At 43.9% G+C, this 23108-nt stretch overlaps 1 protein-coding gene across 1 annotated transcript; it reads left to right on the top strand.

Annotated features, from left to right (window-relative positions):
* Nucleotides 1-2297: 2297 nt before the first annotated feature.
* Nucleotides 2298-21721, top strand: LOC104155418 (nuclear receptor-binding protein-like; the record flags this gene model as incomplete). Its single annotated transcript, XM_009709987.1, has 11 exons — nt 2298-2480; nt 3473-3574; nt 3666-3755; nt 4269-4309; nt 5646-5740; nt 9823-9846; nt 19443-19526; nt 19793-19851; nt 21002-21100; nt 21176-21308; nt 21619-21721. Coding segments are annotated over exons 1-11 (1013 nt in total), but the record flags the coding sequence as incomplete, so codon positions are not given.
* Between the last annotated feature and the right edge of the window lie 1387 nt (nt 21722-23108).

The raw sequence follows: 23108 nt of genomic DNA, 5'->3' as shown, positions 1-23108 counted from the left end.
TGCTGGCTCCTACTGAGCCTGCTGCCCACCAGCACCCCCGGGGACCTTTCTGCAGGGCTGCTCTCCAGCCACTCCTCTCCCAGTTCATCCTTGTGCCCAGCATTACTCCCTCCTAGGTTTAGAATCTGGCATTTGTTCTTGTCTATTTCATGCTCTTGATGAATTCCCAGTGCTCCAACCTATCTAGATCCCTCTACAAGGCCTCTTGTCCCAGGGGAGAATCAACAGCACCTCCCAGTTTAGTATCCAATGAACAGAAGTTTATAATGCGAACTTCTAAAGTAGATATTGTACAACAGTAAACTTACTATCTCAGTGGACTCTTTTCTCTGCTCACAATTCTTACGTGTACATATCCCATTGCTGTGTTACTCCTTGTTATTATGCATTGTATTAGGAGCTTAAGTTTAGCTGATTGTTAGCGTGACCTACAAGTTCTTCTTGGTACCCACCTCATACAGCGGAGGTTCTTTATAAACACAAGCCTGAGTTGTTTTGCATTTCAGTATGGTCAGCTGGATGCTTTGAGTCTGTACCCAGTCTACCAGAGTTAAAAACACCGTCCATTGGAAACTGGTTTCTTTCTCTTAGTTTTATTATTTAGTATTGTGTTATCAGTAGTTATTTCCTATAGTATAGTGTTTAATTCATTTCACTGTTGTGGATGGCAGAACATTTGCATCGATTCTCATTAGCATAACACTGTAGATGAAATTGAGTAAATTTGATTGCGTAAAAGTGGCTGCCAAGGGGGAAGGGATTTTTTTGTATTTATGTATGGTGGGAGGCACCCCTTCCAGCTGAGGGGAAACTTTATCGCTCTCTACAATGACCTGAAAGGAGATTGTAGTGAAGTAGGGGTCGGCCTCTTCTCCCAGGCAGCTAGTGATAGGACAAGAGGGCATAGCTTGAAACTGCGCCAGGGGAAGTTCAGGCTAGAAATTAGGAGGCATTTCTTCACAGAAAGCATCATTAGGCATTGGAATGGGCTGCCCAGGGAGGTGGTGGAGTCACCATCCCTGGAAGCATTTAAGAAAAGACTGGACGTGGCACTTAGTGCCTTGGTCTAGTTGCCATGGTGGTGTTAGGGCAAAGGTTGGACTTGATGATCCCAGAGGTCTCTTCCAACCAAATTGATTCTGTGAAATAGGATGCTGGTGGGGTCCCTAGTGAGGGAAGAGAAAGTGAGACAATATGAGTAGGAAAAGCTGTGAAATAGGCAGGACTTTGAGGTGATAGAAGTGGAAGAAGGGTCTGCATTTGCTAGCCAAATCTCTGTATTAACTTTTACCTCCAGTGGAGAATTGGATCAGCTGAAAGTGAAGTGATTCTGGGTATGTGGCCCATTGATGGTGAATAGTAATGGTTGATGGTTGGCAATTAAAAGGTAAATTCTACCCTCTGTCTTCTGTAAGTACTTTGAGATAGGAATCCAGTTTTATCAGTGTGTGCTGCCTGGTGCGGTAGGACTTTAACCGTGACTGTAACTTCTGCATGCCTATGAAATAGCCTGTAAAAGGCATTACAGAACAGCAAGATGCCCTAGATGTTGGAGGAAGGAACCCATCTACATCTTTGAATGCTGCTACATAGCTAAGGAAAAACAATATTATGGTAAACTTTGGTTCTGGGAGTGTTGTTCATCTTGTATCTATGCAGGTCTTTTAGCATTAAGTACTTCCACAGCCCTAGCCGTTCTTGTGCTAGGCTTTAAACTCTTGCTTTGTCAGGTCCCTTGCCCTTACCTTGTTGCTTTCTTAGTGCTCGTCTATGTCTTTAATATTAGGTGTGGACGTACTTGTGCTGGGTTAACTTTTGCATTTATTAACTAAAGAAGTTATTGTAGCAGTTTCAATTGTGTAATCAGTTCCTAAGTCTATTACCAACTTGTGGCTTTCCCTTTGTTTTTCTCTGCTTGGATTGATTTCCTGTCTCTGAGTTTCATGTCTCCTCACCTTTCAGAAAATTCATCCAGAAAGTTGTGTCTGAGTTCTTGAGACTATTTTTTTGTATCCCTTCTGTATAGTTGGAGGGGTTTTTTGTGGTTAAATGAACTACAGGTGTCATAAAACCTAAAAACCTATTGTGTTGTTGCCAAAAGACAGCTTTTACTATAAAACAGCCTCTGTGCAAAAGAAGTTTTCCCTCAAATAGGCCTAGGGCTTGCTGCTTACGTGGCCTACAATGTACTCATGTTTTTGTCCAATTCCTGAAATATACGTGCACAATCCTGTCCTGGAATGCTCATTTAATTAAAAGTTAATGAGCAAAGTTCATAATACTCAAATGAAGGAAGCATGGTAACGATTAGTCTTACTGGCTTAGAACTCACATCTGTCTCCATCCTTCCCATGCAGGTGAATCAGCGCAATGTCCCAGGGATCGATAGTGCCTACCTGGCCATGGATACAGAGGAAGGTGTGGAAGTTGTTTGGAATGAAGTTCAGTTTTCTGAGCGGAAGAACTTTAAGCTTCAGGAAGTAAGTTGATGTGTTTCCCAACAAGATGTGGGAAACATACCTTGCACCAGAGTGGGATTATAGATATTGGTGACCTCTCATGTGGATTATTGGCTGGATTTGGAGTGCTGTGCTGCTCATATGTAGCAAATTCAGCTTAAGCTGGCCTGTGCAGAAAATCATAGAATCATAGAATCATTATGGTTGGAAGAGACCTCAAAGATCAAGTCCAACCTTCTTCCCAACGCCACCATGCCCACTAAACCATGTCTTGAAGGACCACATCTAAATGGTTTTTTTTTGAACACCTCCAGGGATGGTGAGTCCACCACCTCCCTGGTGAGCCTGTTCCAATGCGTAATGACTCTTACAGTGAAGAAATTCTTTGTAATATCCAACCTGAACCTCCCCTGGTGCAACTTGAGACCGTTTCCTCTTGTCCTATCCCTAGTTACCAGGGAGAAGAGACCAACCCCCATCTCACTACAACCTCCTTTCAGGTAGTTGTAGAGGGCGATAAGGCTCCCCTCAGCCTCCTTTTCTCTAGACTAAACAACCCCAGCTCCTTCAGCTGCTCCTCGTAAGACTTGTTCTCCAGGCCCTTCACCAGCTTTGTTGCTCTTCATTGGGCGTGCTCCAGCAGCTCCATGTCCTTGTAGTGAGGGGCCCAAAACTGAACACGGTATTCAAGGTGCAGCCTCACCAGCACTGAGTACAAAGGGATCATCACTTCTCTAGTCCTGCTGGCCAAGCTATTTCTGATACAGGCCAGGATGCCGGAGATGCGACAGAGAACTGTTGTGCCATTTTCATGGGCTCTTGTGTTGATTTAGTCTTGGTGATCAAACCATGCTCAGCTAAGGTGCGCTGCAGGATGAAATCACATGCCGTTTGTCCTTAGCATAGGAGCTTGAAGTGTACAGTGTTGTTTAAGAGGACCAAGACCCAAGAAGAGTGTAAGATACGGGCTGATGAGATCTCTGGTATAACATCTTTGTCTTTCTGATGTTAAGGAAAAAGTTAAAGCAGTGTTTGACAACTTAATTCAGCTGGAACATCTGAACATTGTGAAGTTTCACAAATACTGGGCTGATGTGAAGGAGAATAAGGCCAGGGTAAGTAAAGCAAACAGTCTGTCGGGTTTTCTCGCTGTATGCCTTAGGTAATTAGTGAAGCAGAGGGTAATGTCTCATATTGCCCCTACAGGTCATCTTCATCACGGAATATATGTCTTCAGGGAGCTTGAAACAGTTCCTGAAGAAGACAAAGAAAAACCACAAAACTATGAATGAAAAGGTAACTCTTTTTTTTCATGTATGCCTGTATTCACTTTGTGCCATCAGCCTCTGGAAAGGTCTTTCAGCAGAAGATCCTGACGAGAAGGTAACCTGGTGATAACATGTGGCTGCAATTGCTTTTTATTACTGTAAACTAGTTTAGTTGCAGGTTCTCTTGGACAGCTGCTCTGTGCTGTTTGCTTTGTTTCCAGCAGTGCTGCAACTTCATATGTATGGTGTGACAGGCATGACCCTTTCCACATGTGCATATGGGAAAGAGAGAAGGTGTCTGTGCATGAAAGGAGTTAGGAGGGGAGGTGTGTTTCTTAACCCATACAAACATGTAGAAACTAAACTGAGCATGAAAGTACTGATCCCTCTAAGTTCTTACTTCCTACACCTGTATGGGATGGAAGCTAAGATGCCACAGAATGGAGTGTGTATTCCTTCATATGAATGGGCTATGAATCACAGAACTATGGATTAGTTCCTCTTCCTTGGATGATTATCCTTTTTGCTCCTGTGTCTGTAGGCCTGGAAGCGATGGTGCACCCAGATCCTCTCTGCTCTCAGGTACGTGACTTACTGACCTTGCGGTCTAGCCATCTGTTTAAGTGTAGCCTCTCTTGTGCTAGAATATTAAAAGCTGTAAGCATACATGCTGCCAAACCTTAGCAAGCTTCATAGAATGGAGCTTGGAGAGCACTTTCAGTCACCCAGCCTGATTCTTATCCCAGTCATGGTCTGCAGAGTGTCAACTGCACTTCCTATAGCAATCCCAGAGTCTTCAGTTAGACAATATTGAACCTTTATAAACAGAGAAACAGGTGCGATGTAGGTTTTAGAGCCCAACAGTTGTGGCTGATATGATAGTGTGGGGGCTGAGCATCAGGGAGCTCTCCAAAGTATCCGACTTTATAACCTGGATCTAGCCATGGCCAAGAGGATGTTGCAAAGAAATCTTAGAGAAATTAAATTCCACATGAGAGGAATGAGGAAAATTTTCTTAGTCTTGGCAGGCTGCAGCCCTGTAGCATGGAGTGGATTCATAATTATTGTGATGTGATACTGTTAGAAGTATATGTAGATCTATAAATTTCTTGATGATGCAGATCTTCTGCAGCCATCTTAGTCCAATGTAGTTGGATAGAATGTGGGTTTTTTGTTTGTTTTCGTTTTAAAGACTCTTCTCTACCTGAGCCAGAGTTGGTGTGTAACGAGTAACAGTCTTGGAAAAACGATAACCCAGATGTCAGAGCACGACTCCCACTCCATAGAGAAAATTTTGTTGCCATTTGGCTCAGTATAGCTGTTGATGGATAGTTGGGGTTCTAATAAGCTTTTGGGAGCTGACAGTCCTTATTTGTGCTGGCTGCTAACATAAAACCAAGCAGAGTGAGGGGCAAAACCAGGAAGCCTCAAATGTTCCTGGGACCCTAGCACTGAAAAGCTTTATTTGTTCCTGCTGGAAAACATCACCAATCACGTTTGTACAGCACTGAGTGCCTTTTTGATGCCCAGTAAGGCCAAAATAAGGCTCTGGTATTTTTGGTATAAAATTGGAACCCTTTTAGCACCCTCCTAGCAGTATTGGGGTAGATGAAATAGTTTCTTTAGCCCTGGTACCATGGGTTTCTTGAACTGATCAGAAAAAGCTTTCTTTTTTTCCCCCCGTGTTCTGGAGATTGATTGTTAGAGACAATTGCTTAATTTTAATTATTCTCTCCTAGCCTAGAGGCTGATGTACAGTCACTTAATTGTGCCTCCCTGCTATTGTAAATCCCTGGTGTGTGCCTTTTGCTCTCCTGTTCTCTTCTGATGTTGCTTGAGACAGGGAAGGGATGAAGGGAGGGATTCCTGGCCTCAGCCTCAGTAGTCTCCTGACCAGTGCTCTGTTCTGAATCTCTAGCTACCTCCACTCCTGTGATCCCCCAATCATCCATGGTAACTTGACCTGTGACACCATCTTCATTCAGCACAACGGACTGATTAAAATTGGATCAGGTAAGGCTTGTTGGAGGTCACTCTTGCCTATGAGACAAACTGCTCAAACAGAAAAAGTCATCTAATCCTTTCAGGGTTATCTGGCACGATAGGCATGTATGCACACATATCCTTGACCTCCACATCAGTCATGCCAGAGATTGGTAGTAGAATTCACTTTTGGTTGGACCACCTTCAGGCACAGAAAGGACTGATACTGGATACTGTTTCCCTTGTTAGCCCCTTCCTCAGTTTTTGGTCTCAAGAGACCGACTCGAGGAATGGTGCTGAAACTTTAAAGTTTTGTATGCACGTTATCCTTGAATTCATTTGCTCTGCAGTCTTTTTCAAGTTAATACACACGTAGTTCTCTTCCCAGTGTTGTAAAGCTTTGAGAGCTGTCTGGAGAACTGTGTCCACTGAGGCCACACGAGTGCTTCTTCTAACAACCAACACTTATAGTCAAGCTTATAGACTCTGACTGCAGCAAGCGGCTTGTATTGGCAACCTCACCCAGCATCACTCACTTTGGCCTGGGCTTCAGGATGCTCATTTGCCTTGGACCTGTTTGGCAAAGACATGCCCTGTTCAGGCAACCACCCTATGCTGAAATGTTTTATTTCATAAGTAAGAAGTGATTTTTCTGGCAGTGCGGTGCATTCTTGCATACTCTTGGTTTTTTTCACCTTTGCTATTTCTATGTCTCTAAAAATCTGTGTGCAGTCAGGATGCATTATGTTGTACCTTGACATAACCTTTCAAGTGGCAGTTTTGCTATCTGTTGTCCAACTTCTGCAAGTGTTCTCAAACCTGAGGAGTGTGTTCTTGCCATCCTGTAGGCTTTTGTCTGTGTGAATTCTTGGTTTGATGTTGACAGCATACAGGAAAGAACGCTCTGCTTCTCCTGTTGTCTAAAAATAGCCTCTCTTCATAAACTGCAGACCTCTGTGGCTTTTCTTTCTATCAAAGAGCTCTTGTGTTGTCTCTTTGTTCCAGAATTGGGGTCTGTGTTCTCTGCAACAAAGCTCTGATACATGATTGTACTCAGGGAGACTGGGTCATGGGAGAAGGAACACTTGGTTCTCTATCTGCCTGTAGAGTTGGTGACTTGTCATCAGCCTGTATGAAGAGCATCATGGGGTTCACTTTATTATCTTTCACTGACTTTGTCCAGGTGGGAGAAATTTCCAGGAGTTGCGTACATCTGATACCTGTGTGCTGGCAAACACAACTGGCTCCCTGGCATTCAATTCAGGCCACTTACGGGAAGTCTGTTTTAGACTCGAGTACATAAGAGATCCTTCTCTTTCTAGTTTAGTTTAAAAGTATTATACAGCTGCAGGCTTTCTGATTGGTAGCCAGTACTTTTTCCGCAAAAACAAACCACTTGAAGTTCATATCTAGAGCCGTGGCTTTTTACCAGAGGGAGGTTCTGCAGATCAGCAAACGTGATGTTCTCAAGAGCATTCAGACTCCCAGTGGTGCCGTTCAGACGTTCTCTAGAAGAAAGGTGGCTCTTATAGTGTTAGTCCCAAACAGTTGCCTCAGAGTTACGCCTTTGCCTGCTTCCTCCAGTTCCATAGAGCTTTGCTTCTGTTAGGCATGGTGGGAGGGACAGAGGCAATTAGACTGATGTGCTTTCAAAGAGTAGCAGGTTCTGTGTGCTGTAACAACTGTACCCTCAGCAAGAAGAGGACACATACTGAGAGTGTGACTATGCAGTAGCAGCACTTAATTACAGTTGTTCCTGAGCAAACTTTCTTCTACTCCATAGTTATAGGCTGCCTTGCTCACCTTGTGTTTTAGAAGTGAAGTGACTTATCTGGCAGATTCTAATCCTTTCTTAAATAAAAAAAGAAGTGAGTGCAAGTGGACTTGTGGTCAGAAGAGGAATCCTCCGGATGTGAAAGCTATGGCTCCAGTGCAGGCTGGAATTAAAGTTGCCAGTGTTGCTGAATATATTCTTATTCCTGTAGTGCCTACCCAACTAGGAAGGTCAAACTATGTCATCAGAACTGCTGGCTGTATTCGAGAGATTCTTTAGTACTGCTGACTGTGCAGTAGCCAGACAGGCTATTGCCATGTTTGGGCCCTAAAGTAATAGTCACTTTGGGGTCACTGACGATGTTAGGCCCCTATTTATTGCTTCATGTAGTTATTTCTTACAGCTGGCTGGTATCTGAAAAATTTCCTATGTTTACTTAAAAGAATTGGGGCAGTAATTCCCATGGATTTAAGGGGAACAAAGATTCAGTGCACTATGATCTGCTCTTTGATACTCTCTCTGTCCCCAGCACCATTCTGGGCTACACTTCTGAAAGCTCCTCTTCCCTCTACTTTAAGCAAAAGAGAATACTTGCTGAACATGGGGCAAAAATCTGGGGAAAGGAAGCTGCTAGTGTGTTCTGCAGAACATCCTTCTCTCTGCTAGGTGAGGAAGTACTAGAAGAGTAGTGCCTGTGGCTTGTGTTGCATCAGAAATGGCTAGTACGTACTTGTTCCTGTAACACCTGTTTCAGTGTGGGAGCAGCCCCTTTGCCTAGCACTCCTTGCCGCTACTTCAGACTGCAGAAGTACATGCACTAGCAGGATTGACCACTGTTTTTCTTGTTCTGCATGTAATCCTGGATCATTCCTTTTTTTTTCTTTTTTTTTTTTTTCCCTAGAGCCACCTGTGCACTGCAGGAAGAAAAGAGATTAGTTTAATAGTAGGGTGTTGCTGTTACTATTGCACTGAGTTTTGGGAAGAGGAATGAAATCTTTATATGCTGGGGGTCATCTGTGGAAGAAAAAGGGAGTAGGAAAGAGGGAGGGTTTCTCATAGTACTTAAATGCAAAAGCCATCCATAGTCCATTAATTTATTAACTTTTTTTTCTGTGCCATAAAATGCAGGGTAAATAGGTCTAAGGAGGAAAAGTGTCAAATGAGTGGGGAGCTTTGGAGAACTTGTGATGTGGATAGGAAAGACACCTACAGTTCCTAAACTTGCCACTGGTGTTCCCAGAAACTGGAACGCTCCAGCTGCTTTCTGGAGTTGTGGTCAGATGAAAACATCCCTTGTGGGAGGTCCAAGTTGTTTTCTATGTACTCTTCCACAGGATCCCCATGCAACACCATGTTGCATCTGTGCACATCAACAAGTGGACCTGCAAAGGGAGCATGTTGCAAGATGTTTTACTGTGACAGGTTGAAGGTACTCTGAGTGTGAAGGAGAACAGTGTGTTTAGACAGGGTGTTTGATGCTGCTGCTTGCTTGTGTTAAGCAATGTCAGGAGATGTTTCTTGTAATTCTCATTGGGAGTGTATGAACCAGTCACAGCTGGAAAGAGGTGATGGTTTTGAATTAAAAATTCTTTTGGACAGATCTTGGAGTGCCCCAACAGAACTGAGGCCTCAAACTGGAGTGTCTTGTAATGTCTTCTGGTGTCCCTCAGACGTGGCAATATATTAGCATGTGCCGAGTGAGACTTGCAGTAGAGCATAGGGGGAAGCTTAGTGTTGTGCTAGTGTGTTTCTAAATAATGCTTCCAGGCACTCAGCTGATACATATGCTTTCCTGTCTTCAACATACCTGACCTCTAGGGTTCATTATACATTTAACTGCAGTCTGTCCAGAATCTATTTTCAATTCCAGGCGAAGGTGCCAGGAGACTGAGTCTTGCTTGGCATTAATTCTGCTATTAAATTATGTGGCCAGGTATGTAAGTATTGATTTTGCTGCCAAGATCTGTGCCCAGGAGAAGCTGCTGGGATGTTGAGGAAGGTAGTTGTCTGCTGAAGATGGTGCTAAGGGACTGTAGAGTACTCACAGAAAAAACAGAATTTCCAGCTTCCTAGCCTCAGAGTCGACCGTCATCTTCAACTTGGTCACAGGTGTCTTGTCTCCCTTGCCCAGTCTGGTTCTCAATTAGAAACACTAGTGTTCCTCATGTAAATTTATTTTAAAAGGGTTGGAGTCAGGGCCAGATTCTCGGTCTTGTCCATGTTTTGCCATGATTCTGACCTAGCTGTCTCTATTGATGTTAAGTGCTTGCTGTTTCATCAACTCATTGACTTCTATCTTGTTTTACTTCCCGCTTACGGGCTGCTCTGTTACCAACAGTCTTTCATAGGATATTTGCTAATGGTGAGCAAACGTCTCCGCTCCTGTGATGTGACTACCACTATATATGTAATGTACATTACTTTATTTGTGTGTGTGTGTATATATATATATTTATATATATATATATATGTGCGTGGGTATATCTATATTTGTAACTCACAAACATACACACTCTCTGTAATTTATTTATACAGTGTTCCCTTGCTATAAGGCTGGTATGTAAAACTGTTCAGCTTAGGTGCATCCTACTTTGAGACCTTGTGTTCTGTGCTGGGATGCAAACTGTTCCTTGTGCTCTCAGCCAAAGCCTTACAGAGAGGAAGCACTGCCCTTGAAGTCTCCTGGTTGTTAGTTCTCTTCCTCTCCTTGTTCTTAGAGTGTGCTAGTCCGTGGACCCCAGTGCATGCTGGCTCCTGCATGTCAAGCCAAGTGGATGCATTGTTCTGAGCTCTTCCCAGCTGAACTTTCTACATACGTTAGGCTCTTTCCTGCTGCTGCGTCTGCTATACTTGGCTGGGCCCCAAACCTGGAGTAGCCTTTGCTTTGTGCTTGGCTATCCAATTGCTTGCTTGTAGTTTTAACTCCTTAGATGTTTTGTTTTTAAGATGAATGTTTTGGTGAATGTGTCTGGCTCCTGATGGCCAGAGAGACATCCCACCCAAATGAGTCCCTGATTGTGAAGTAAGGTTTACTATTTATGTTTCCCCAGACAAACCACTGGTTTTTGGGGAGACTTGTGCATATGAGGAGAGAATTGGGATGGCAGGGGCTAGAGAAGGATGTGAGTGCTGCAATTTGTAACCCTCTTAAATAGAATGCTGCGTTTCCATTTTAAATAATTATTTATTTTGGTTTTTTGCTATCAGGGTTGTTCTCGATGGCTAGAGTTTGTTTCTACTGAGTTGAGAACCTACCAACTGTCAGCTGGAAGCAGTGGAGAGGGAAAGACCTGTCCAAATGGGCTCTGTGCCTTCTTAGTGTTTGCAGGTGGAGGATGTGGCATGCTGCTCTGCATCACCAGCAGAGTAGAATTTGAGAGTCTCTCTCAAAAAACTAAATCTGGGATGTTGCGTAGCTGAGGGGGAAGTTGAGGTAGTCGGGGCTTGTGGCATTAGAAGGGCGGATTTCCTTGGGGATGGCTTGTTTACCAGAGTGCTGCAAAGTGGATGAGTCAGGCTGTGGCAGTTGTGTGTGGCAGGCTGCCTTTGTGGGGTGGCAGAGGCAAGGTGGCACACCAGCAGCATACGGACTGGTCCAGGAACAAGCCCAGAGTGGGAACATGACTGAGCCTGGGCTTCAGCCACGTTGATGGCAACAAGGCTTAAGACTAGCAAGACATTTCTCAGAAATCAAGTCACTGCTGTGAGCAGAACAAAAGGCCTTTGTTCTAGCAGGGCAAGAAGGGCCTCCGCTGATGGTCTCCAGGCTTAAAAAGATGCTGTGGTATCTCACTTGTGCTGAAACAGCATCAGGTGGCCTTGAAATACTGAGCTTTCTTGGCTGGTTTCTTGAGAACTTGTTCTAACAGTACTGTCATATCACTATGTACTGTTCATATGAGAGCTGGAAATTGTTTAATCCTTAGGTCTTGAACAGTGATTTGGGTTTGAAAACACTAAATATAGGGTATAAAGCTCCTGTTTCGCTTGAGCATTGAGCTGATAATGTTGTGAGTGACATACTTTCATAACTATCTTATTTTAGTCTTTACTTCACTCTTTTTGATTTTGTTACCTGATGTTTAAAGACTTGTCATGCTGTTTTTCACATCCTTAAGAGACATCTGAGACACTTAGTAGGTGATGTAGAAGTAAAATAGGGGTCACTAGGATATCTTAGATCTGCCTTTTAAAAATTTTTTTAACTAAGGCAGGTGTGGGTTAGAGAAAAAAAAGGATAGTTGAAATCAGCAGACATAGAAAAATCTATCATAAAAATGGAAGACTTTCACCTGTGTTGGCATTCCTTTGGGAAGATTTAACGTGAACTTAAGTAGTTCAGCTTCTAGCCTTACAGTTTTATGTGTAGATTCAAGCTTGTCCTCTATCAAGCCAAACATTTTCAGTTGCTTAGAAACTTGGCAAAAATAAGGCAGACTTTCACAAGAAGAGGAAAAGGTTTGTCTCTGACTACAGGTGTTGCTGGGAATGAGATCTGGCAGATGGATAGTTTTGAGTGGAACTTTTTTTGCCCAGAATGCTTCAGAAAGTCCAAAGTGATATGGAGGTTGCTTTTTTTTTTTTTTAAAGGCCTTGTCTCACCTTGGTCTGTATTGTATTTTAGTGGTGTAAAAGCCTGTCATAAAGTGAAGATTCTTCACATCTGGATTGTTTTTGAGAAACTCTGTTCAACAAACTGGATGGAATAGCATGAGGTTAATTTCTAATTGTAATAAATTGATAGGCATCTCGTGATCTAGCTGCTGTTATGATTACTAGAGTGGCAAAAATATTTACCAGAGACCTGCCTTGATTTTTGTATATGAGCACACACCTCAAGGCAGGAGGAGCAGTCATAGGTAAGTGACAATCAGTGGGCTTCTAATTGCTGTGGTTAGTTTTTGAAACTGCAGCTAACACCTGACTGAATGTATGTGTGTGTTTGGGGAGAGGGTGGTGGGTTTTGTTTTGTTTTTAAAGTCATTTAGTGGTGAGAATTCGTGTCTTTGGCCTTGTTGCAAAGTTACCAAGTGGAATGCATACTTAACAGATTTACCTCCTACTATGATGTGATGGTGGTAAACTCTCATTTTTATTTTGCAGAAGGTTTAAAAGCTGGCTCTTGCTTCATATGCTTGCCTTTCTTGCTCAGTATACCTTTGTGCTGCTTTGAGTCATCATGAAAACGCCAGAATACAACTATCTTCTAGGCTGGTTGTAATTTTCAATTAAATAGGATCTTCTAAAAAGGTTTAAATTTACCAGTTTAGTGCTCCAGGTTATGACAACCTGCCTTTTCTGTGGTCAAATTTATTCTTTTTGTGTTGCATGGAAGGTGCCTGCTGCTTCAGCTTTGCTGGATTGTGATTTTTCTCTGCCTGTATGTGGATTTCCAGGATGTGTCAGGGGACATGTCTTATAGTCATCCAGGTCTTCATTTATGCATTTTAGTATTAGTACAGCAGTTGCGTATTACCTACTCCTTTTGGGGTCCTTTGATTGAAGGCATGTGGAACATTAGCATTTTAGAAGGCTCCTTCAAGCTAGTTTTTGAAAGGTCACTTGAATACAAACTTAGCAAGTATTTACATCCCTGTGTACCAGTACGTGCTCAGGGCTAACCTTCTGGAAACCAGCTCTGCACATCAGGACTTTGGTGTCCTTGCTTGAACAGTGTGGTTGGACAAGGTGACCTCCAGAGGTCCCTTCCAACCTGAACTATCCCATGATTTTATCATTCTATGTTAATTTCTGTGGAGAAGGATATGTCTCTCAAAGTACATGAATTTTTGTATGTTATCAGGTCTCTGTTGCAAGTACCACTGGTTCTGCTTCAGCAGTATTTTCTTTGAAGTAAAACATGGGCAATGTTTTAAGCAGAGATTAGTTATACTACTCAGAAGCAATGTCAATGGATGAGAATGAACATAGATGTAAGCAGCTGGGGGGCTGTTATCTGGCACTGGGAACTGTATGTAGTGAACTTTTCATGTACTGAATCTCTTTGCCCTTTCATCTCATTAGATATTCGACTGTTAAAAATAATAAAATCCTCTTGCTTCTGGTGACTCAGTGTTGCAAGTAACTTTGCAAGCACTGTTTACAATCCCTGATCTAAATCTGCAGGGCTGTAGGATGCTTGTATGCTGTGATCAACTTAAATCTGCCACTGCTTTTCCTGTTTGACTCAGTGTTTAATGGCTATATGCTTCTTTTTGTTTCCAATAGCTTACTAGTTGCTTATTTTCCAGGCTTTGCCTTCCCTAATAAAAATGCGTTTGTCATCTTTGTGTGCACATGAAGTGAACTGTGAAATGTCTTCGTTTTGTGCAGTCTTGTACCCTTTTGCAGTAGTGAAAATGTCTTGAGCGTATGAGTGTAGGGGATAATACTGTGGCCTCCTACCTATCCTGGCCCTCTGGCCATCCCTTGATAATCGTAAACAGATGGTCTTGCTTTCAGTTGATTATTTTGAGTCCTTGTGGTGCTGGTGCAGTGCAGCGCAGCATAGGTAAGGTGGTTAATTGTCCCCTGTTGCTGGATTGCATAGCAAGCCTGGGACTAATCTTAGAGGTTAGTTGTTGATCCTTCTCACTATCATCTTGTTTTCCTCTGCTTTCTAAGCCTGCTGAAATCTGGAGTACAGTGTACTTGAGCACTTTTCTAGAAGAGTGGAGTAATGTACTCTTGCTTCAGAGAATGCTTAGGCACGTGCAAGAGACCGAGTGGTTTAATGGCCACTTCAGGAGGAAAGAAAGGACTGTTGGGCAGACTCTCTTTCCTACGTGCAAGGAGGAAGTGTTGAATGCAGAACAAAGGCAGGTGTGAATTGGACACAGGACAAGAGGAAAATGTCTTCTGCAGCATGTAGTGTTTAAAAGGGCAAGTCACTGTGTGATTGGGCATTTCTGCTAAAACCTGCCACTGGTGACGGGTGGGAAGTAATACTACCAAGTGCATTCTTTGCTGACACTCCTCTTGACTGATGGGTGCTCTTATGAGCTGTCTGTTTACCCTGGTGAGCTCTTTGCTCTAGCATGTCCTTGAGGGTTTGAGAAGTCTAGCAAGCTCTGCATGTTCCTGTAGTAGTACTGGTTATTTCTCTTTATGTTTTTATTGTCAGATTGAGTTCAGCTTGCCAAAGGCAAATTGCTTGTCCTACCTCTACTGTACTTCACGTCTCTTGCTATCATCTGCCCTGCACAGACACTATATTTGGCTGAATCTTTTTCTAAAATTCATCTTTGCTAATTCCCTACCAGACTGATCAGTCATGTGGCGCTGTCTTGTAGTCTGCTCCTTGCTGTTGTCTTCTGTGTGGCTGAGAAAGGCATGTTCGTTGTTAATGTTGGTAATCTGGCTTTCCTTTTTGACCTTCATTGTTTGTTTTGCTTAACATCCTGTCCTTAGCCTTCCTGCATCTGATCATTCACAGAATTAAGAGTCATCACTAGACATAGTAGTGGATGGCAGGTAGCAACCATGTGTGAATCAGTCAGAATAGCTTGTGTCAGAGGTACCTCTCTAAGTGTGTATTCTTATATTGTACAGTTAAGAGTTTGTTTTAAAATGTGTGCTCAGGTGAAGCTCTTCTTAAGCCTCTATCTGTGCTAAGTGGCTTGCGCACCAAGGTGGTGGACCTACAATAGTGACTAGACTAGACCAAAACCAAAGTTTCTTGTCCCAGCTTCTAAAACACTGTCACGAGGTGTTACCAGCAGTTTTGTCTGCTTTGTTTAACATGCTTGCAGTGAGTTTTTTCAGAGGTGATTTCAATAGCAGGTTGTTACTGTCACAGTGATGAATGGAACAGATGTGCATCTGGCAAGGCTGTCTCTGCTTAGCTGTAAGGTATACAGTGAAGAATCTGGTAGTCTTATGCTATTGCTCTACTGTTGCATTGCTTCAGCTCTGCAATAACAGAGCAAAGTTATGCATGTGACTTCCAGCTAAGTTGCACAAGAGGTGTGATATAAACCTCTAGAACAGGAAAAATTCTTGCCAAGTGTGGCTAATCAAACCTAGCTGCAGAGCCAGTCTGCAACAGTGACAGAAAAACATGTTGAGGGATTCCAGTGGGACTCTGCAAGTTTGGAGGCACAGGGACCAGAATATCAGAGGAGACAGGTCCCTGGATGACTTACAACAACAAATTCAAAACTGCCTTTCTGTGTGTCTGAGTTGGAAGTTCCCACAGACAGTGCAAGCACAGCTCTTTCTAGAAATGCTGGTGCTGCTGCAAAATGTCCATAGGACCTGGATGCAGAGAAGCTTATTATCAAGTCCTTAATGAGGTGCAGACAGCCATTATAGATAGAGGTTGGGCTAGGATTCCATTGTACTTGCCTTTCTGGTATGGGGGTGCCTGTGTTACGTCACTGGCTAAGGTTTCTGTTGATAATGCATTTTTGTGATTGATTACTGCCTCTTCCCTACAGGGCCCAGGGGCAAAGGACAGAATGGCTGGATAGCAAACTCGGCCTTGCCATCTAACATGTGGTAGTAACAGTATTTAAAGACACATTTGAAAATGAAGCTAATCAAAACATCATTTGGAAGATGACTTTATACTTGGCTGATTCTGCTCCACGTTTGGGAGTGTTGTCCTGGGTAGTATTGTTCCAGAGTTCCTGCCTGAGGACATTGGTCCAACACTTGATGGCATGGGCTGAATTTCTGCAATGCTGTCGCTGTTGACACAGTGCCTGTCTCTCAGGGCAGACCTTGATGCCCCTGCCCTTCTCCAAGTCTCTGGCTCTGACCAGACAGCGATGCTGCCCTGGCAGCAGTTCAACTACATGCAGGATCTTGGTGGTGGTTGCCAGACCTCTGACTGTACAGAACTGTGTAGCTGAAGATGGGTTTTGGGTTTCTGTTTAGTCTTACAATCCACTGTACCAATAAGAAAGGCAGAACGAATAGAAGACTTATTTTGTAAGTGTTATTTTATATCCCCAGATTGTCTAGTTAGTTCCTGGTAGTAAGAGGCTGTCATGTATGCAATAGATGTTAGGTTTAGCAGGGTTCACAAAAACACCAGTTTGATTGTTCATGTATATTGAATGCTGCACAAAGACATCCAGTATTCCATAAAAAAAATAAAATTCAGACCTTAAAGCAGAAGGGTTTCTGAAGTCTTAAATACCCTGTTCTGCAAAAACTGGGACTAAGTAATAGTTCTTGTAGACAAGGAACAAAGACATTTGGGATCAGCGAGATCCTATGATTGCATTACAGCCTAGGTCTCAGGGGAATGCCAAAATCTTAATGGTATTGGACACTGAAGAAAAATTTGTTCTTGATCACAAACTTCACGGCATTCAGGTGGCTGTGCATCTGTAGCAGTATTGCATTTCTGGATGTGATTGGCCTCTGGCCCTTTATAGGGCTATAGTTGTCCTTATCTTGACCATTCATGCCCACCAGTAGTGTACTATAGATTTAGGTGAAATTATTTTTAGTTCCTGCAAGTCTCCAGCAGAAGTTCTGCAGGTCATGAGTGGCAGTGTGTGTGTGGTTTGGGGTTTTTGTTAGTGGTTTTTTTGTTTGTTTTTTTTTTTTAAAAAAAAGGCAGAACCTCATTTGACAGTATTAAATTGTTTGTTTTTACAGTGGTGAATTGTTCTTTTGAGTAGAAAAGAATTAATTACTTGAGAGGATGGGGAGTGGCCAGTACTCTTAAGCCTGATCTTGATTCCCTGGCCAAAGCATCCACAGAAAGGAAATGGGAAAGAGCAGTAATGATGAGGAAATCCAGCTGCTGGAGAAGACCTGACATAGCCCTTCTTCTCTTACTAGCCGCCTATAGACCACACATACACAGTGGCTACTTAAGTTGGATATGGCCTGCAGACACAAGCATGTTAACAGGACTTCTCTGTTGTGGATGTCTGGGAACCTCTTTAGAAGGTCCAGTATGAGAACCTGTTGTGCTGGACAAACCTTGGGTGATTTACCCTGTATGCCGGGTCAGGCATTGGCTGGAGGCATGGTGACAGGGTAGAAGCTGAAAAAGGGCTGCCCCACTGGGCAGGGTTTGGAGTCCTTCAGGCACTGATCTCATTAATGTGAGGCTGTTAATAGAAATGTGGGGAATGTGTGATGTGATGTTGAGCTAGGTCAGGATATCCTCCAGAAGCACAGGAAGACATTAGAGGACTGGACAAATTCCAGTTGTCAGTAACTCAGTAGTGCAAAATACAAAGCTGCACAAGAGTCCAGAGCTCATCATTTGGGAACGGAGGATTCAGGCACTGATCTCATTAATGTGAGGCTGTTAATAGAAATGTGGGGAATGTGTGATGTGATGTTGAGCTAGGTCAGGATATCCTCCAGAAGCACAGGAAGACATTAGAGGACTGGACAAATTCCAGTTGTCAGTAACTCAGTAGTGCAAAATACAAAGCTGCACAAGAGTCCAGAGCTCATCATTTGGGAACGGAGGAGGGTCTGGCGTCTACTGGCTGTTCAAGGGAGGAATTTGATCCACTTGACTAGTGTGGAGGGTTAAGATCCCCTGGGGGCGAGTCCCCAGTAGAAAGAACTGGTGTGATTGTGCATGGCCCTGGCCAGAGCTCATCTAAAGCAGTCTGTGTTACTGGGAAAATGCAGAGCAGGTCTTAAGAGGAAGACAAAGGATTTGGCTTACTTTGGTTAGTACTGTGAAGCTGAGAGGACCTCCTGATGATGTCTGTAAACAGGTGAGCGCCAGGAATGAAGTAATCTTACTGGACTCCCAAGGTAAGAGCTAGAACAGGAACAAAAAGCAGTAAACTACTTGTGAACAGTGGGTTGCAAAAGTAAACGCTGGCCATTGGAGCAAGCTCCGTTTCCAATGCTCAGATAAGATAATATGATTTGGTATGTTCCACACAGCAAGATTGAGCTGAGTTACCAAGGAAGATCCTTCTTGTCTGACTAGAGCCCAAAGAACTTCTGTCCTCTGAGGGTGGGAACTAGTTCAGTCTCATTCAACTGGGAATCCTCTTTGGTGTGTCCTGCCCTGATCCAGGAACACCTGGAAAATACAGGTGGTTTGGCGTATCCCATGTAAGTCCACACTGTAGCAGTACAGACCAGGACCAATTGTGATTGTCCAGGAGGCTGACAAAGTGGGAGATGGGCCTGAGGCTGTGGGACCAGGCATGTTCAAGAGTGGACGCAGAGCTTCAGATGGGATGGTGACTCTGTGCTCCACCTACCTCAGTGTTTCTCCCTGGCAAAGAGAGCTGCTTAGCTTTGGAGAGTCATTTGCAGTCTTTTCAGAGGTGGCTGTCCTGAAGGCTTATCTTTTACGGGAGGTCCATACTTGTGTTCTGTTTGTTGTTCTTACGGCTGGGAGTTAGTCCCTCCCCATAGCTCTGAGTGGTTTGTGGTTGTTGCTGTGGAGGTGCTGGCTGCTGGGAGGCCTCTGCTGTCAGGATGGTCATCTCTCCTTATTCAGCAGCTTTGCTTGACTTTTGTCTTGAGGCACTTTGGCACCAGTGCCCTGCTGATACGTGGAGGAGTTGCCTTGTAGATCTATCCCTCTGCTAGAGCCCTGAAGACGTGACTAATTGCAGTGGTCTTGGCATCTCTGGCTGTTCCTAGGGCTTCTGTTATTGTTGAGTTGCTTGTGAAAAATGCTATAGGTCTTATTTAAGTTAGGTGCTTTCAGGACTCGCACTCCAACAGGGAGTCCTTCCCGGCTTGTCTTCCCATTCAGCAGATGCTGTGGTCTCCAGGTTTGCTCTTGGAGAGTAATGCTAGGCTGCCTTAGTCTATCTGCAGCCAAGGAAGCAATGGAGAAATATATCAGGGCAGGTGACCTGAGATGAGGGACTGATGAAGGGCCAACAGAACTCTACTGTGCTGCCCCCTTGGGCACCAGAGGGCCCTGGAGTCACATGTGTTCCCTAGGATCTAGTTGGGGATGGGCTACGGTTTCCTATATCCTAAGCATTCATGACTTTCTTCTAGTGGCACCGGACACAATTAACAACCATGTGAAGACCTGTCGTGAAGAGCAGAAGAACCTGCATTTCTTTGCCCCGGAATATGGAGGTATGGTGGGCCTACAGCTGCAAGTCTGATTTTGTAATGCTTCCAAACTGTTCTGCATCTTGTTTTCCAGCTTCAGACTCATGACAGATGTGACATTAACAGTTTTGATTTATTTGCCTGCTTAAATGCTTCAACTCCTCTGTCTTTTGATAGCAGAGGAGGGAGAGAAGGCTGCAGGATGATCATAGCTTGATACAGAGGTGATCCTGCTGGTACTGCTGAATGCAGGGATGGACTGATAACAGAGTATTATTTCTGTGTTACAGAAGTTGCCAACGTCACCACTGCTGTGGACATTTACTCCTTTGGGATGTGCGCACTGGAGGTGAGCGTGGAATGCTTTGGTTACAGGACAGAGAGAGAATGAATTTGAGGGAAGGAGATGGCTCTGTGGAGATGCTGTGGTTGTGGCTGGGTTAGCTTGGTAATAAGTGCACTTTGTTCTCTGAGCCAAGTGGACTTTGCCTTGGTGGGATCCCTATCGAGGCTCCCCCAAATGCCTTCCTAAGAAGTAAATAGCTCAGTAATGTGTAGTTCTTTCTAAAATTCTTAATGTGTAATTCATTACTCTGTGGGTCTTGGCCAGTTCTAAAGTCTGACCTACTGACTGGTGGGAACAGTCACTACTACAAACTGTACTTAATGTACATGGAGAACAAAACTCCCCTTCTGGGGAGTACCTGTTCTTCCTGTGGTGTCTGGAGAGGAGAACAGATGTAGTCAGTAACTTTTCTGGGCCAGCCTGATACAGGTGCTGGTTGCAGTCAGGTGCGAGTTTGATGTACCTGATCTTAGCAGCTTAGTGGTTCCTCTATCCTTGCAGTCAGTAGGCCCGGGTCTAGGAAGTGGGAGTTGTTGGTAGGAGGATATTCTGGGAAGAATTGTCAGAGAGAGCCAATGCAAAGAATTCTCAACCTATGCTGCACATTCCATAAGTTAAGCAGGAAGAGAACTGTGGAAACACACAACTTTTAGGAAGCAGAACTTGACTTGAGTCTTAAGATGTTCTCTGCAATCTTTTGCCAGCCTTTCCTAGCTGGGAATTTGTGTATATGTTGGCTGTAGCCAGTTCTGGATGGTGCTGTGTGCTTGCTTTTCTTCCTGTAATACAGAGCTATTCATACAGCCAGGAGGGACACTGTTGGATTCTGGCAGTGATCCAGTTACTGCTTCATTAGAGGATGGGAATTATCAAGCAGAAGTACAGGCCAATGGATCATGAGATTCAAAATGGAGATACTTACTGTCTAAGGTGATGCTGGCATAGTTTTCAGGTTTCCCTGGCAATCTGTTAGGGTGCTAGAAACAAGCTATCATAATGAGGCATTCTCTCTCTGCCTGCACAAACTGTGACCTTAAATAGCACCAAACAACTTGGCTGTTATGATCTCATGCTTGGCAGTGGTCTCCTTGAGCTCTGTTGAATGTAGTCAGTAATTCTCAGTGAAGTCTGATGCGCAGCTTTGTGTTTGCAGATGGCAGTGCTGGAGATACAGGGTAATGGAGAGTCATCTTATGTGCCCCAGGAGGCCATTAACAGTGCCATCCAGCTGCTGGAGGACCCCTTGCAGAGGGTGAGTGAGGAGGGATCAGCACCCCTGCAGACGTGTTGGCATTGCACATGGTCTCATGCAATTTTTGTCTTTCAGGAGTTCATTCAGAAGTGTCTAGAACAGGACCCCGGCAAGCGTCCTACTGCCCGGGAGCTCCTTTTTCATCAGGCATTGTTTGAGGTGCCATCATTAAAGCTACTGGCTGCTCACTGTATCGTTGGACATCAGCGTGAGTATGGAGTCCCAGGGCACCACATCTCGTGTTCTGCAAAGCCACACTAAGTTGTCAGTACAGCTGGCATCCTGGAAACCAAGACCTTCATGCTGCTCTTAACAGGCAGAGACCAGGGCCTTGTGAAACAGAGCTGCGGTCACTGTGGAGTCTGGAGGACTATGGTGCCCTGCCTGCCTTGAGTGGCACAGGAGTTTAACAGCCTAAAGCCTCTGGTTTTTTTTATTGCTTTTGTTAGGTTGGAAAGGAATTGCAGTTGTTCTAACTGTGGGTGTTGTGGTTTTTGTTTTTTGTTTCTTTTAAATAGATATGATTCCTGAAAATGCTTTAGAAGAAATGACCAAAAACCTTGATATGAGTGCAGTGTTGGCAGAGATTAATCATGTGGACAGGGAAGGAGTCAAGATGATGTGAGTACTCTGTGGTGTGCTTGGAGGGGGCTGCTCAGGTGCATGTGGAACAGATGCCAGGGCAGTGGAGTGAGCACTAAATGATCTGCCTGGGACTCCGTTCAAGTTAGGGTTGGTATTTCACCACTAACCAGGAAACAAAAGGGAGCTGATGGTGCTGTTGTTGAAGGAGCAGTCACTCTCTGGGCACAAAAAATTCTGTGGAGGGTAACTCCTGGCTGGAAGACCTTGCACTCATGTTCTGTGAACAGATTCCATGCAGCTGAGGTTTGAATTGTTACCCGGATGAAGGGGTGGGAAACTAACACACTGTAGTTGGAACAGTCCTTAGCAAAACCTGGCTGAAGAGTTTGGAGAAGTGACTCTGACCAATCACAGGCTTGTTAAATGGAGTTCAGCATGTCAGAGAAATGGTTCCTCAGTGTTTTCTTAATGGAGCAGCTTATTCTACAGTATGCAAAGGGAAGGGCTGTTTTGGGCAGCTATCAGTAACACCCAGCAGCCACTTAACTATAGAGGTGGCTCCCTAAGTAAGTGACCATAATACGTATGGAGCAAGTAGAGTGCCAAAAAGGGATGTTAAATTTTGCATAATGAAACCTCAGCTAGTTAAGGAGTTAGCTGAAAAGACAAAGATGTGGATACTGTATTTCCAGAGAAGACCAGGGTCCTTCCAGGGTAGCCCAGCATTCTGGGATGCTCAGACTAGTGAACAAAAGTAATCAAGATGACAAGGAAAAAAAGCACTGTTCATTGGAGAAGCTCTTTGAACCATATAGACCTTTCTAAAAACTGATATTCTGATCTTCATAGCGCTAGTAAATCATAGTATTGAATTCCCTTTGGAATGTTTTTTGTTAATTAAAGGTTCAAAAGGGAGGATAAAGAGTGAACAGCCAAAGCTATGCAAGAGAGATTCTTCATATATATTGGATCTTCATATATATTGGACTTCAGTCTGCAGAGGATTAGCTATCTGGCATATGCCAGCCTGGGACTTGCTTTTTGGTAATGCAGTAACTCAGAGGTGCTGGAAAAGGAAAAAGAAAGCATAGTAATGACTTCAAATGTCAGAGAGCGTCATTTCTAGATGATTCATCAGAGTGCCACGCAAACTGAGCTGCTAGAAAAAATGTGTAGATTTCTGCTGAAAACTACTACTGTACTAGAGGATGGGAAAGTAACAGCTGGTGTGTGTGTTGAAAAGGGCTGGAGAGTGGTCTGGGGAACTGAGGCAGATGTGCAGCCTACACCAGATCTGATGGAACAGCAAAGCACTTGGGGAGCATAATGGCAGGATTTGAGCAGCTTGTAGTCTCTGGCTGGAAGTCATTGTTGCCACATGGGGGAACTGTATGTTCTTGAGGATGAGAAAGAAGAGCAGCAG

The sequence above is a fragment of the Cariama cristata genome, unplaced genomic scaffold, assembly GCF_000690535.1.
Source record: "Cariama cristata isolate BGI_N322 unplaced genomic scaffold, ASM69053v1 scaffold26771, whole genome shotgun sequence".
Taxonomy (NCBI): domain Eukaryota; kingdom Metazoa; phylum Chordata; class Aves; order Cariamiformes; family Cariamidae; genus Cariama; species Cariama cristata.
The sequence above is the reverse complement of the archived record's forward strand: the minus strand, read 5'-3'. Positions and strand labels throughout refer to the sequence as shown.